Raw genomic sequence first — 16,404 nt, 5'->3', positions numbered from 1 at the left:
AGCACACCTCGGCTGCCACTGGAAAATGAAAACAAGGGCTGGGGACAGGAAAAACCGAAGAACACACATTTTTTAATCGAATTTATGTTGTGACTTGAAGGCTTTTAAGAGCTACATTCTGGGCTGGCCCAGGAGAGGCCTTCCAAAACCGACGGATCCAGTGATCCATAACACTGAGCCTCCATGGACTTTGGGAGGGGGTTTAGAGCTCTTTGTGATCCCAAATCCTTAATCAGGCAAAGCAATGCACCCGACCCCTTCCCCATCGTATGCGGCAGGCAGGACCTGGACGGCAAAACTGGCGGCGGGTGCCGGGAAGCTGCTGGCCCAGGGGCGCTTGCCCCCAACGGGACAGCTGGCGGCGGGAATTGCCGGGAATTGCCGGGAATTGCCGGGGGAGCGGCGCGCTCCCCGCGCACGCGGGCGGCGGTTGCGCCGCCCTTCCCGCCGGCACGCCGCGATCACGCCGCCCGCCGTCGCTCATTGGCCGGGCGCGGGCCGCGGCGGGCGCTGATTGGCCGGGGCCGTCTCCCCCGCGCTGTTTGGCGCAGGCTGCGCTCGGAGCGCCCCCCCCCAGCGCGCGGCCGCGCCTCTCCTGGCGGGCGGGGCCGGGGGGAGGGGGCGCTGCCGGGTGCCGCTCCCGCCGCTGTGTGCGCGCCGCTGCCGCTCTCGCCGCTGCCGCCGCTGCCCGGGCGCACCGCTGCCAACGCCGCCCGCCCGAGCCGCGCCATGCACGGCTCGCCCTGCTCGGACATGGGAGATGCGCCCGCGGTGAGCACCGGGCGCGCGGAGGGAGGGAGGGAAGCGGGGCCGGTGGGGATAGGCAGCGCCAGTGCAGCCCGGGCACGTGCTCGGTGGCGGGCAGAGCGCGGGGACCGCCGCCGCCTCGGCAGGGACCGCTACTCGCCCGGCGGGGAGCGGCTTGGTTGGGCAGCGGGTACGGGGCGGCTGTGCCAGGGCAGGGCCCTCAGAAAGGGGTGTCGCTCCGGTCACCTGCAGGGAAGGGGGGCGGCCCTCCCTCAGCGACCGTGCGGGGGGGCGGCAGGGTGGGAGCTGCCCTCCGCCCCCTTCTCCTCCTCCTCCTCCCTCCTTCCTTTCGCGCCATCCTCCTTTCGATGGCACCGCCCGGCCGCGGGCAGCCGCCGTGGGGCGGGGAGCGGCTGGGGGTCCCTGCGGACGGGGGGAAGCGCTGCCCGCACGGCGCTGCCCGCCCGCTGCCCGCGCTGCCCGCACCTCCGTGCCCGCCCACCACGCTCCCTGCCCGTGCCCCATCCTTCCCGCCGGCGGCCCGCCCTGCCCGTCCCCATCCTGCCGGCGCCCCGCGCACGCAGTTGCCGGCGGGGTGATGTGAGGACAGGCGCCCGGCGCGGTTGGCCATTTCCCTGGCAGCAGCCGGGGAGCCCGCGCTGCAGCGCTCGTCTGCAGAAAGAGCTTTTTTTGTGAGGTCTTTTTTTTTTGGATTTCGGGGTGTTTTTTGAGGAAGCGAGGCACATTTATTTATGTTTCTTTAGGGAAAGCTGCTCTCCTGAAACGTAGGGCTGGAAAAAATAAGCCTGTGGGCTTGGCTACCTGCAGGCACACTTGGAGGAACACTGGCAGACTGTCTGCTCAGTGCAGAGCCTCGCCTGGCGTGGCCCCGTGTGACAGGCGATTGAGGTCCAGCCCTGCAGGCACACATCGCCTTTTCCTCTCACTGTTTTTCAGTGGAAATTCTTAGAAGTCTCTCTCCAACGTATTAATTGCTTTTGCCCCTTCCAGCCTCCAGATCATGACATCTCCGTGCCTGGTACCTCATGTTTTAGGTGAAAGTCCTCTGTGAGTGCAGTACCAATATTTTTGATCCATTACGCTTAGCATGTTTGCCTGCACATCCCTAGAGTGTAAACACAGCTTGCATCTTTGTGACACTGTTAAATAAGGATCATCCCACATTACTTAACTCAGTAACAAAACCCATTGACTTACAGTACGTGCTGTCACCCAGTGAGCAGAATTCCTTCTAGGACTTGAGGCCATGCTAGTGGTGTGCTGTTGCCTTTAGAGTTAAACCTTTTTCCTGCAGTACATAAACCTCTGTGTAACAGCAGTAGGCTCAAGAGGCTTGGTCCACACTTCTGAGTCTCAGCCTTCAGGTTAGTTGGTGTGTCTAAAGACTGGAGGAGCCTGGATGCCTAGTTGAGACTGAGCTGGCACGTGAGTAATAGCCCATCAGGCCAGCATAGCTTTTGGAGCCACTGCCAAGTACTGTGAGAGCTTTGTGAAGTTTGGATATCCTTGTACAGAGAAGTCAGGTGTTTTGCATGTGTACACATGCACACACGATATTCTGTGATGCTTGCAATTGGAAACAAATCAGTATGATTACATTTGTCTTTGTTTTACTCAGAGTGAGTTTTAGATACCTAGCACCTATGTAGCATCAGGCCTTTCTGAAGTACAGTGCAAACAGTTCCCACCGTACTTTGAAAACTATTTTCCTTCCATCTTTTCCCCATCATGGCTTCCCTCTTAAAAATAAGATTAAGAATCTTCTCTGATGTGCAGTACTCCAAGTCAGTGATCATGCCTTAAAGCATCTTACTGACAGCTGAAATTTATCTTCTAAATGTTTCCAGAATGAGATTAGTGCTGAATAGTCTTTTGGATTCAGGAAACAGCCTTCTCTAAACAAGGTTCAAAGTCAGGATTTTCCTCTTTTATGCTTGTATGCAAGCATGGGATGTGTTTGTTCAGAGCAGTGTCATCCAGGAAAGCTTGGAAATGTGAGCCACACACATATCTGTTCTTTTCCTGGAAAATCACATGTCTTCCTTTTTTTTTTTTTTTTTTTTTGGTAAAAGTCTTGCCGTGGGCATGGGATCTGTTTCATTTGACCTTCACTGTGAGCAGACAGTGAGTGGGTGGTGTCTGTTCTGTATTCTGACTTGTCCTAATAGCCAGTAATCCAATTACACTCAGGTTGACATTGTGGACATCTATGAGTCTATCCGCGAACGGCAGCGTCATGACAGTGAAAGGTCCACCTGCAGCACCTTGGAGCAGAACGACATTGAAGCTGTTGAAGCCCTTGTTTGTATGAGCTCCTGGGGTCAAAGATCACAGAAAGGTGACATATTAAAGATAAGGCCCCTCACGCCCTTCTCGGATTCTGGGGATTTCACAATGCACGCCGAGACTACGGCTGAATTACCAAAGGACTATCTGTCGACACTGGTAAGAAAAGCATGAACACAAAATAAATACACCCAGCACGTGGATGTCACATCCCTGCAATGCTTTAACTTGGCTGGAAAAGACAGGCTTGCTCAGGTGTCCCTTTGTCACAGCCTGTGCTGTGCACAGAGTTGTGAGGGGGGCATGTGGAGTTTGTTTTTTTGCTGTCTCTGGTATAGCAAATGTAGAGGCTTTTGTTAAATTTAGGTGTGAAAGCCCGTGCTGACAGGTTATTGGATTTGACAGGGATGTCGAGATGGCTGTTGTAGGTTTCTTGGGGCACTTTGAGTAAGAATGGCAGAGTGAGCCTTGGTGATTTGGCATCAGCATATTTGCAAGCGCTGTATGAAAAAAGGCCCTTGACGATGTTGTGCTTCACTGGTCATTGTAAGAGAAAGTACACGTTGCCATTATGAAATAGGCAATTTAATTAGTTTCTGTACTATGTGTTTGTACATGTAGTCTGTTATTTCTCCAGACATTGGTCTACTCCAGCTGACTAATGTTGGTTGAATCCAAATTTTTTTTCTTTTGTTTCAATTTATGTTGCAACAAAAGTAGGTATTAAAAAAGGGCTTGGTGCCATTAGGGTTTTAGATGGTTAAGGCCCATTTCAACCAGTAGGTTTCTAGCATGCAGTTGCCAGGAAAAAGGGGAATAATAAAGGAAAGAGGCTGAGATAAGAGCAGCCTGACAAGCAGCTGCCATAATATCTCCTGCTGCTCAGTGCTGACACTGTCTCTTGAGCAGCACAGGAGATACCTTTCAGTGGGAAAGGGGGAGGAAGAGGTGATGCAGGAAGACAGCATAGAGAGAAATGGTTGAATAAGAAGGGACAGAGCAGTTTCATTTGTCTTTATCTAGAAGGTAGCCATGAGACGTTGAGGTAATGATTGAGAAAAGATCTAGGGCTTGCTGGGAGCTTGAACTAGAAAAGTGGAGTATTGCTATCTATTGTTACTCTGTTTATTCTGCTCATAGCCTCTTACAGCTGTGCCCATTGCTGAAGAGAAAGGAATGAAAGACTTTTTTGTGGTGCAGTGAATATACTTGCAGTGTTTTGTGCAGGTTTACAGCTGCCTCATTGCCTTCCTTTTATTAATACAGTTTTGATCTTAATCAGAATGGCCATGAGATAAGGCAATGTAGTGTCCTGGTGTTGGCTAGGATCGAGTTAATTTTCTTCCTAGAGCTGGCACAGTGCTGTGTTTGTGATTTAGAATGAGAATAATGCTGGTAACATACTGATGTTCTAGTTGTTGCTGAGCAGTGCTTACCCCAGGTCAAGGACTGTTCAGGTTCCCACCAGTGAGGAGGTGCACAGGAAGCTGGGAAGTAGCATGGCCAGGGCAGGTGATCCAGACTGGCCAGGAGGCTATTCCATACCACAGAGTGTCATGCCCAGCATAAAAACTGGGATGACCAGTGGTGGTGGGAAGGACCTGGGCATTGGTTAGTGGGTGGTGAGCAATGGTACTGTGCATCACTTGTTTATCTTGGGTTTTATTGCTCTCTCTCTCTCATTTTGGTATCTCCCTGTAATAATAATTACAATTGCTTTTACTATATTTTACTTTATTTCAATTATTATCTTGTTCTGATGTCAACACATGAGTTTTATCTTTCTGATTCTCCTCCATGACAGATCTGACCAGACCGTGCTGAAACAAATTTGTTATCAGGATTCATCTTACTAGTTTATTAGTTGTTGATCACAGTGTTGAATTATTTGCTCTCAGAGTTGTTGTGTTATGTAACAATTTACTTCTTGTGTATGTTCCCCCTGGTGTTAGGGTATCATCTCTGGAGGCTGGGCTAAGGTTATCATTTTATTGTACTTTGTAACACTGGGTTATGTGATAGCACAGAACTGCTACCCTTGAAATGAACCTGTTTTTTTCATGCTATCAGCCCCTCTGTCATCACCTCTGTACTTGGGGAGCCAGCTATTAGAAACTGCTAGTAGTGACACTGTTTGCCTTTTTGCCTCGGAGAGCCAACCTGTGTAGAAGACACACACAATCTTCCCCTTCTTCTCCAGGCATGGGAATTTTGGAAATTTTGAATATCCTTGGGATGCTGAAACCATGGTCCGTGAATGACCAGGAACTGGGAATGTGGTTCAGGTCTTGTTTAGGGTTTGTGGCTGCTCAGACCCCAGCAAGGGATGGTGCAGCTGAGCCAGAGGATGAGCTTGTGCCATTATCAGTTGTCCTTGTACACAAGAAGAAATGGACACCAAAGTCAGCTTATTTAGTGAAGGAGGATGAAGCAGGGCCATCACAAAAACTGAATGGAGGAAGAGACAGAACAAGAGGTAGCCACTCAGTCCCTGTCCCTGAGGGATCTGTGGGATATGTGAAAAGGTTTCAGCTGCTGTCCAGGTGTGCACACTGTCACATGGCTGTTCCAGTGGGGCTAGTAGCCTGGAATTAGGAGATGGGGAAACCAGGCAGTTGGGATGACTTCCTAGGGAAGAGAGCATTGATGAAGTGATTGGAAGAATGTCACAAATCTTCAGCCTGTGGAGGCAACTTGGTCAAGTGTGAAGGAAATGTAATTACCTCTTCAGGAAAGACGTAATGTCACCCAGGCAGGTGGGCTACCACGGAGAGAGATACCTGGTACCTGAGGGAATTAGCTGTACCAGAGAGGGATTTTTATTACATGAGCAAGGCACAGTCACCCACAGATCCAGATGAAGTCAGTGTGCCCAACCCACATGGCAGAAAATTGAACCATTGGCCATGGACTGATCCAGTTCCAGAACACTTGCAATACATTGATGGTACCATTCTGGGCAATACAGCAGCAGAAGTTTTTGAGAAAGGGAAGAAGATAGTCCAAATCTCTCTGAAAGCTGCCATGAAACAAAGTAAGGTCCAGGAGCCTGCATAGCAGATCCAGTTTTTAAGAATAAAATAGCAAGGTGGATGTCATCAGATCCCAGTGGATTTGATTAGCAAAATAACAGCTACATTTCTACCAACTAGTAAGAAAAACACAAGCTTTCTTAGGCATTGTGGGTTTTTGGAGAGTGCATGTTCCAAATTACAGTCTGATTGTCAGCCTTCTCTGTCAAGTGACCCAGAAGAAGAATGATTTCAAATGGGGCCCTGAACAACAAGCCTTTGAACAAACTAAACAATTCATGCAGAAAATTAACTCTGCCCCAGCCCTTGGACCAGTCCAGGCAGGACGAGATACAAAAAATGTGCTCTACACTGCAGACAAAGAAAATGGCCCTACCTGGAACCTCTGGTAGAAAGCACAGGGAAGAATTGGGTCAACCTCTAGGGTTTTGGAGTCAGAGGATCTGAAGCCCACTGTATTCCAGCTGTAAAAGAGATACTGGCAGCTTACAAAGAGGTTCCAGCTGCTTTGGGAGTGATTGGTACTGGAGCACAGCTCCCCCTGGCATCCCGATTCCTGGCGCTAGGCTGGATGTGCAAAGGATGGGTCTCCTACACACCACGTAGCTGTGTGGAATAAGTGGGTCTTGCTGGTCACACTGGGTCCTCAAACAGGAAACCTCCGTCATTGTGATTACTTCTGAGACTCCTGGGATTGGTGAGAGGGCAGACTCCTGCATGCCATCTGATGAGATGACATGTGCTGGAGAGACTGTTGTATAATAAGTTACCAAGAAATGAGAAACAATATGCCGTGTTCAATTCCTGATGTATTGTAGGAAAGTATTGAAGATGGAAAGTGGCTGTATGGTGTATCCTACAAAAAATTATAGAAACTGCTGAAGAACTGCTGAGTTACTTTGCAGAGGTGAACACTTTAGACACTGCTGAACAAGAAAAACAGCCAGTGCTTTTATCTCTGTACTGATTCATGGTTGGTGGCAAATGCCCTGTGCTGGTGGTTGCAGTGGTGGAAGCAGAGCAGAGGTAAACCCATCTGGGCTGCTGCCTTGTGGCAGGATATTGCTGCCTGGGTGGAGACCCTGGTTGTGAAGATATGTCATGTGGATGCTCATGTACCCAAGACTTGGACCACCAAGGAGCATCAAAACAGCCAACAGGTGGATCAGGCTTCTAAGATTGAAGTGGCTCTGGTGGATCTGGATTGGCAAGATTCACCAGAGTGAATTATTTATTGCTTGGTGAGCCCATGACATCTGAGGCTATCAAGAAACTCAACATGTAGATGGGGTGGGGTGATCAAGGGGTGGACTTGACCATGGACACTCTCAGGGCTATCCGTAATGGTGAAACATACACTGCAGTTATTCAGGACGAGCAGTTAAAGCTTCTTTGGTGTGGAGGACAATGGCTGAAACACAAATAAGGGGACACCTGGCAGATGGACTCTATCAGACTCCCACAAACTCACCAAGGCAAGCGCCTGTGTGCTTATGATGGTGGAAGCAACCACTGGATAACTGGAAACCTATTCTGTGCCCCATGCCACTGCCTGGAACACTGTCCTGAGCCTTGGAAAGCAAATCTTATGGCAACATGGCACCCCAGAAAGAATTGAGCCAGACAAGGGGACTCATTTCCAACACAGCCTCACAGACACCTGGCTTGAAGAGCATGGCATTGTGTGGGTTTATCACATACCCTATCATGTGCCATTCTCCAGGAAAATTTAATGATAGAGCAGACTGTTACTGAGAGCAGTGGGTGGTGGGACCTTCAAACAATGGGATACACATTTAGCAAAGGCCACCTGGGCAGTCAGCACTAGAGAATCTGCCAGCTGTGCTCAAGCAAAACTTGTACATTGTGTAGAAGGGGATAAAGTCCCTGTAGTGCACACAAAAAAGCTTCTGGGGAAAACAATCGGAGTTGTTCCTGCATCAGGCAATGACAAACCCATCCATGGGATTGCTTTTGCTCAAGGAGCTGGGTGCACTTGGTGGGGAATGTGGGAGGATAGGGAAATCCAGAGTTTTGTTCCAGGGGATCTGGTTCTGTGTGAGAACAGCCAGTGATTTGGATTGTGTGATGTTAATTGCCATGTAACACATCTTCTCACCACTGCTGAGCTGGCTACACGCAACATCAAGGGTGTTACATTAGGAATCACCCAGATTAATGAAGAAGAAACTTTGATGAAACTGGACAAACACAGCAGTGATGGAATGAGAACTAACTTCAGTAGGCAGCAATCCAACATAACACACCATCTTTCCTGCCCTGAAGAACTGCTGTGAATTGGAGCCCAAAGCGATGCATGAATGAGCTCAACAGATGTTTTAGAGGGATGGCCACAGACTAAGGGAATGATACCTGTATCAAAAGACAAGAAAAGCAATGGTTAATTGGAATGTATTGAAAAGTGTGGGCATGATGTAAATGGCATAGAATGTGGGGTGGATATTGTCCTGTTTCCAGCTGGGATAGAGTTAATTTTTATCCTAGTAGCTGGCCCAGTACTGTGTTTGGGATTTAAGGTGAGAATAATGTTGATAGCACACTGATGTTTTAGAGTAAGCACTGCTCAGCAGCAGTTAAACCAAGGACTTCTCAGTGTCTCCTGCTCAGCCAGTGAGGATAAGCCTTGTGAGAGAGCATGGCTATGACACCACTGACCCAACTGGCCAAAGGGATATTCCATACCACAGAGCATTGTGTTCAGTGTGTAAACTGGGGGGAGTTGGCCAGGAGGGGCCAGTCACTGCTTGGGATCAGGCCAGGTGGGTGGTGAGCAGTTGTATTGTGCATCATTTGTTTCTCTTGAGCTTTATTTCTCTCTCTCTTTTTATCTGCCTTTTTTATATTTTTATTATTGTATTTTCCTGTATTTTAATTATTAACTTGTTCTTATCTCAACCCATAGGTTTTACCTTTTTCTGATTCTCCTTCCCATCCATCTGGGGGTGGAGGATGAGTGAGATTTATGGGACTTGGTTGCCATCTGGGATTAAACCACAGCAGTATACTTTATTCAGTTTGTCCTAGGAGGCACATTGTGAGATGCTGGAAGAGGGCGTGTAATTTTATTTTTCAGAGTAAAAATAGGGGAAAACTGTGCTATGGAATGACACTGATCCACAGTGATGTGGGTTTTTTTTGCAGTGCATGACCCCTCCGCACAGCCCTGAGTTCGTTGAGATGTCGGCAGCTACACTCCTGTCCTCACAAGTGACTTACTCCAAGCCCAGGACTGTCATGGCAAGCACAGCTGCCTGCTCGGTCACGGCAGCGACCGGTGCCTCTCCCATAACCCAGCCATCTGTTCCCAGCGTGGGCCGACCGTGCAGTCAGAAGCCACTGATCTCTGAATTCTCTGCACCTCAGCCCTGCAGGGCCATGGCAACGAGTGTCATACGTCACACAGGTGATAGTTCTGCTTACCATCACATTCCTGCTGCGCAAGAGAAAACAAAGGTAACTTCAGGCTACAGCGCTTCCAGAGACTGGTGTGGAGCAGATGACCGAAAACATTCCAGACTGCCACAGGACACGTGGGCTGCGGATGATTTAATCAGCAAAACCTCTCCAGTACATCAGCCTTATGCACATGACTCCAGTGATATTGTGACCAATAAAGGGCAGCTACCAGTCCGGCCTGTTTCACCACAAACCCACTTACCAAAGAATTGTGAGAATGACTTGCAAAAAAGAGCTACCCCAGTGACACCTGCCCCCGTCTCAAGCCCCCAGGTTCTCTGTCAAATGATCCCTTTAAATGGACAAAGCAGCATGATTAATGCCTATGTCAAGCCTTCAGCTCCAGCACTCTCAACTCCCATGAAACCTATTTTACCGCAGACAGCCCCGCTGTCCCAGCCTGTGCTCATGGGCCCTTCTGTGCCTCAGGGGACTGTCATGCTGGTTCTCCCGCAGCCCGCTGTCGCGCAGCCGCCGCAGTGCCCGCAGGCCGTGGTGACTGTTGGCAGCACCAAGTTACTGCCCCTCGCCCCTGCTCCTGTGTTCATCGCTTCTGGTCAGACCTGTGCCCCCCAGATGGACTTCTCCAGGCGGAGGAATTACGTGTGCGACTTCCCCGGGTGCAAGAAAACCTATTTCAAAAGCTCCCACCTCAAAGCCCACCTTCGCACCCACACTGGTGCGTACGAGAGGGCTCTGGCTTACCTTGGGGTGCTGAAATGCACGTTTTTTGCATGGGGGTGGGTGGGAAAGGGTTACGTGTGCGACTTCCCCGGGTGCAAGAAAACCTATTTCAAAAGCTCCCACCTCAAAGCCCACCTTCGCACCCACACTGGTGCGTACGAGAGGGCTCTGGCTTACCTTGGGGTGCTGAAATGCACGTTTTTTGCATGGAGGGGGGTGGGAAAGAAGCAGGTGATGGGGAAGCTTTCGCTCATCTCAGGGATGGAAGGAATGTTCATTCTCCACCGACAAGCAAAACAAGACATACTTTGTTCTGAGACCTCAGCTGACCCTGTAGTGTTAGTTGAATTTCACAGGCTTTAGTGGGAGTGAAGCTTTGCAATCTGTGTGCATGTGTTTAGATCTAAGTGGAATCCTGCCATCTGGACTAGATTGAAATGAATTGTGCAAGTCCCTTGTTCTGGAGCATGGGCAGGTCTGGTGTAAGCAAACACAGTACAGGTAGTTGTTCTTAATTGTTACCTGAGTAAAAGAAAATAGAAACTCAGAAACCGCTTTTTTTTTGGTTGGTTTTTTTTTGTTCTCCCAGAGTTTTGTGTAGGCTAAATGGGAATGCATTGAGATTTTGGGCTGCTGTGTTAGGAAGCAGAGCTTCTACAGGAATGTGACTGTTTATTCATTGCAGAAGGGGAATTTTAGAGATAAATGAAAATTAATTGTCATTAATATGAAGTGATTTGCTCCATAAATTGGGTCAGTGGGGAAACAGTCTATATGTGTTTTACGTACCCTTTTTCTGCTTCCAGGATGTTGTTAAACTAAAACTAACCTTGAGTTCTCAGGGATTTTTTTTGATGTTGAAGGATAGGCATAGTGGGAGATTGGTATAGAATAGTTCTGTCTATTTTTAGTTTTCCTTGACTTTTTTCCCCTACCTGCTGTTACCCCACAGTCACTGGTTTATTGGATGTCAGTTTGCATGACGGGATTTGCATTAGTTTGGCAGCTTGTCTTTACAGTTCCTTTGGGAAAAGAGCTTAACCTCTACATGAAGCTGATAATTCTTGTAAACCATAGTTCAGAGGTAGAATGATGCTTCTGCTCCTGGCTTGAGAGGCTGCTCCTTACAGTTCCTTTGGGAAAAGAGCTTAACCTCTACATGAAGCTGATAATTCTTGTAAACCATAGTTCAGAGGTAGAATGATGCTTCTCAAGCTCCTGGCTTGAGAGGCTGCTCAAGCTGAATTAAACAAGGTGCTCCAGGATAAACAGACTTATCAGCAAGTGCTTCGCTTTGTGCACATGGCTGCTGATCCATAGGGAGCCTGTGTGTGTCCCTGTATCTTGGTTAAGACATCAATGGCAGGTGAAACACACTGACCCCTCACTAGCCAGTTCCCATTAAGGATCAGGAGGATGAGTAGTTCAGCTTTCTTTTTCTGCCTTTTCTCTGCACACTGACTAGCTAGATCATATCACATCCAGAAGACACACACTTTACTCTCAATACCTGAAGTGAGAACACTCCTGTGGGGCTTCCTTTCTGTTTGGGCCCCTTCTCTTCTGCTCCAAAGCATCCCTCTAATTTTGAGCCACGTGGTAGATGTTTGTCTGGAGCCCTGTGGGAGTTGCAGGCAGTAGCTGGAGTTGCGGTTGTCCTGTAGGACAGGTGGGATGTTCAGCAGTGGCCCAGGATGAGCAGCAGCTGATGAGGGCAGCCTTGCTGACTCCTGCCATTCCTGGTCTCTGGGGGGCTGGCAGGACAGGCTCTGCTCAGGAGTGCTCACTGGTGTGTGTTTGTGTGTGGGACTGGATCACAGGAGCAGCAGGACCCCGAGGCTCCATTCCAGGCTTCCTGTTTGCCCACAGTATTTGTGGAATGACATGCTGCAGTAAGAGAGATAAGGACACAGGGGATGGGGGCAGGGGCTTGCTTCTAGTTAAGTCAGCAGATAAGGCAGCTTTATGAAGGCTCTATTTCTTTAAACTGGGATTTTGGACAACTGAAAAACCAGGCTTGATTAAAGAACACTTAAAGAGAGATACAAGGAAATAAGTAGAAATGATAGCTATTATTTTTCTCTGGAACAGAACTTCAGCTTAATGTTACGTTGACTTCACAGATGAGCAGTTCTGTGGGACTCACTGGTCTCTGCAAGGCAGATTTTAAGTTAGTCCTTTGATAAGACTGCAACACAGCTTCTCAGAAGTAACAAATGCGTCCTTTGTGTCCTGCAGGAGAAAAACCCTTCAGCTGCAACTGGGACGGCTGTGACAAGAAGTTTGCCCGCTCGGATGAACTGTCGCGGCACCGCAGGACGCACACGGGCGAGAAGAAGTTCTCCTGCCCGGTGTGCGAGCGCCGCTTCATGCGCAGCGACCACCTGACAAAGCACACCCGCCGCCACATGGCCACCAAGAAGACCCCCAGCTGGCAGACAGAGGTTGGCAAACTCAGCAGAATTGCCACAGCGGAGAAACCCAAGAGCAGCAGCGCTCTGAGTATGCTCATCCCCGTGCCGTCACCCGTCTGCCAGGGCTAGAGTGAAGAAGCACCTTCTGCAGGCTTTCTGAGGATCAGGAAGAGCTCCGATGGCAACAGCAGAATGGGCAATGGCTTTTGTTTTCCCTGTGTTTGTGTGTACTTTAGTTTCCTGCAGTTTAGGTCCTCTGTTGATAGTGCTATGTGAGAAATCTATCATATTTCCTCGTCCCTTCTCTGTTGGTTTTTTTTCAGTACTTGGGCAATTGCAATCACCAGCACTTCAGGAAAGTAGAACTCCTTGGAAATTACTTTGGCAATAGGTTAAAAAAAGTTCTAATGCTTGCTGTTAATATTTTGATGGACAGTAAAACAGGGTGGTTTTTAATTTTTATAGTACTATTTTCTATACCAAATATATTTTGTATTTGTTCATTTTGGTCTTGTTATGCAGGCAAATTACTTGCATTAGTAGGGCTGTGCTGGATGATACCCAGTTTTGGAAACTCCTTTTCAGTAGACCTAAACTATTGCATTCAGAGTGTTTTATAAACACCATTTGATAACATATTGGTTGGTTTTCACATTTGCAAATCCTGATCCTGGCATGGGCTAGTGCTCTTACACCCTCCTTATGCAGGTAGATTGAAGATCAAAGTGAGTCAGTAATTTTTAAACCAAACCAGAATGACCTTATTTGAGAATACAAGTGCTGAAATCCTCAACATTTTAGGAACTCATACCCTTTGCAAGTAGAAGCCGATGTGGCTGTCGGTAGAAGCGTTCTCGAGTCCACATTGCACTGAAGCAAAGTTCGGAGGAGCCAGACTGCTCTGATGGAGGTAGAAGCACAAACACTGTTTAGAAATTTTGACACTAAAAATTATGCTTTATTTTTGGTCCTACTAAACCAAAATAAACTGAAAAATGCGAAAATGGCAAGATAGCCCATGAAAAATTAATGGGTCTCTCTTTATATTTTTTTGAGTAGAGGAGAAATAAAAAATTAAAGGGTTTTTTTTGTATTGTGGATGCTTGTGCACCTTATAGTTCAAGGCTTTCTTTTACCTGTATCAATGCACCAGAGGAAATGCTAATTGTGTCTTGAGTTAAGAAATAGCCACCATGTCAACTTGATGATGCTCTTCATGTGGCCTTATACTTCTCCACAGTACTTTGTATAAAATCACCCTTTTCTATTAAACAATACACTCTCCCTGTTGAATGGATTTTCTTTTACATGAAGTGTGATGATAATTAAGAAATGGAACCAGTGGCTGCAGGAGTGCTGTGCTGTAATAGCATGGTGTGAGTAACAAAATGCCCGTGGCACAATTGGACTGCTCCATTCCCGAGGTGCAGCAGGAGTGTGTGGGTACTGTAGCAGAGCTGACAGTACAGCAAAGCACCAGCTGTTTTGCTAGGAGACAGCTTCCCCCCGAATGAAATACTTCTGGAGTTCTCATTCCTTCTGGACTCTTCTCCCTTCAGCCACTCCTGCACTGAAGCTTAGTTGAGCACTGAGGAGGATTGTTCTCCCTATATGCATCAGCTGTGGATAACTAGGAATGCACTCTCTCTTTTACTGCTTTGTTCTGAAATCCTGGTCTTGCTTCCCAGTGTGGGCAAAGCATGGATCTCATCTACGAAGTCCTGACTTGCCAACCTCAACTGGCACTCCCCTGAAACTGGCAGAGATCTGTTTCAGTTAAAGCAGATTATGTCATTATTTTTTACACTAAAATCTGCAGTTACAATTAACAGTAGTAAGTTTTCAAACTGCACTAAATTGGAGTATTGTGCTAGGTGTACTGAAGTTTTTGTGCCTGACCTTGGAGGCCCACAGCCTGTTGACTGACACGTGCTGTAATCCCACTGACCCCAGTGTCCGTGCCAGTGCGGTGTGTGGACCTTGCTTTGGACTTTCCAAAGGGCTCAGCTGGAACCTCTTTGCCTGGTGAAGTGGATCCTTGTGGTGTTGCTGTTCTCTGTTGCTACCTAGTTTTCCAAGTTTCTGTGAACAAAGAGATGTTGCTGCTCTTCCTTTTTTGGTTTTGTTTTATTTTTTTCCTCAGAAATCCCTTAGAACAAGAAGTCTGGCTTTTGGATGCTGTTTTTGCATGCTTTTAACCAGGGGAAGCATGTCCTGTCTCAGTTTAGTAGCCAGTTTAGCACTTCATTTTTTTACAGACTGACTATTTATGGTGCTCACCTGAGAAAACAGTTTGGAAACTCTTGTCATAAATATATAAATTGTCATGTTTTTTGCATTATGGAGGGGGAAACAGTGGACTTGGAGAATACAGACTTCTAAAAGTGTGTCATGTATGTGTGTCATGTATGTGGAAAAGCATCTGCTCCCTCCTTGTTTGGGTGTAGCTGGCCTGCAATTCCTGGCAGCCCGTTCTGGGATGTGTAGATCGTTCTCCTGTGGACGTGTGTGAATAGCTGTGCCGCAGTGTGGCTGTGTCTGCTCTGGCTGTTCCTTCCTGCTGTGTAAGGGTTATTTATGGATTAAGCATGACTGGCATAGCTGCTGTCTTTGCACTTTACTGCCTGAACTCTACTGTTCAGTCTTTTTATTTTGAGCCTATATTTTACGGAAATGGAACTGCATTTTTGTACATGTTTTTAACTTTTATTAAATAAAATGTATGTAATGTGACTGGTTTTAAGTCATAAAAAAAAAAAAAAAAAAAAAAAGTATGTTCAGGTTTCATAGGCGTCCATTCCAGAACCATGTAAGTCCTTCAGGACTACGTTGTGTGTCTAGGCCAGTGGAAGACTTTGGGGCTTGATAATTCACTTAGCTGTAAAGGCAGGATTTTTTGGATTCTGTTGTAAATTGACCAGTGCTCACTCATTTATGATTTTACACCACTCATCTCATGCTTTTCATAGAAGGTGCACACCCCCACCAGGCCTTGGGACTTCTCTCTGCTCTCTGGGAACAAGAGTTCACAGCTCCACACCACTTCCAGCCCGGCCTCCAGCAGCTGGAAGGGATGTGCTGGGTGCTGCTCTGTTAGTGTCACAAGCTGTGCATGGAGTGAGTGCTGGAAATAAGGCAGAGACAATAATTTAACTCAAAAGGTGGCTGTGCTAGCCCCAGTTCTTGCTCTGGTGGTGAGGACATGGCTCTGGCAGGCTGGGTGATATCTCTCAGTCTCAGCTGGCAAGGAGGTGTCCAGTGATGGTGACAGCAGCAGCAACTACCTACATTTTTATGCTGTTTCCCTCTGACCAGTTCCTGAGCTGCAGAAATGTTTATTTCCAGCAGAAAGGGAGAAGGTGTAATGATTCCAGCTTTTTGTCACAGCCTTTTTCTGCTGGTGGCTCAGTCTGTGCAGCCTCAGCTGCTCAGCCCTCAGGGAGTGACCTGGGAGCGGTGACTCAAGGCTTTGTCCACAGGAGAGCACATTGTTCTTGCAAGTGTGAGGAAGGAGAAAAGAGATCTCATGGGTGGTTCTGCTTCCCCCTCAGGAGAACAACTGGAAGGGAAAGCTGAGGTGCAGGTTTAGTGCTATGGCAGAACAGCACAAACTTCAGCCCCTGGGCTCTGCAGTTTTCACAATGCTTTTGTCTCCCAGGGGAAGATGTCTTACCTGTCCCTACTATTTTTCAAGGAAGATTTTTCTGAGCATCCAATTATATCCCTAAGACTAGTGAGGGTGG

General features: G+C 47.8%; 1 protein-coding gene across 1 annotated transcript; it reads left to right on the top strand.

Annotated features, from left to right (window-relative positions):
• Window positions 1-636: 636 nt before the first annotated feature.
• Window positions 637-15,389, top strand: KLF11 (Kruppel like factor 11). Its single transcript, XM_041421614.1, has 4 exons — window positions 637-771; window positions 2,959-3,213; window positions 9,249-10,242; window positions 12,486-15,389. Exons 1-4 carry the CDS (start codon window positions 730-732, stop codon window positions 12,788-12,790), a joined length of 1,596 nt encoding a protein of 531 aa, XP_041277548.1. The 5' UTR covers window positions 637-729; the 3' UTR covers window positions 12,791-15,389.
• Window positions 15,390-16,404: the final 1,015 nt, after the last annotated feature.

This window comes from Onychostruthus taczanowskii, unplaced genomic scaffold, assembly GCF_017590055.1.
Source record: "Onychostruthus taczanowskii isolate IOZ18803 unplaced genomic scaffold, ASM1759005v1 scaffold11, whole genome shotgun sequence".
Lineage (NCBI taxonomy): Eukaryota > Metazoa > Chordata > Aves > Passeriformes > Passeridae > Onychostruthus > Onychostruthus taczanowskii.
Note: the sequence above shows the minus strand (reverse complement) of the source record. Positions and strands in the feature narration are given on the sequence as shown.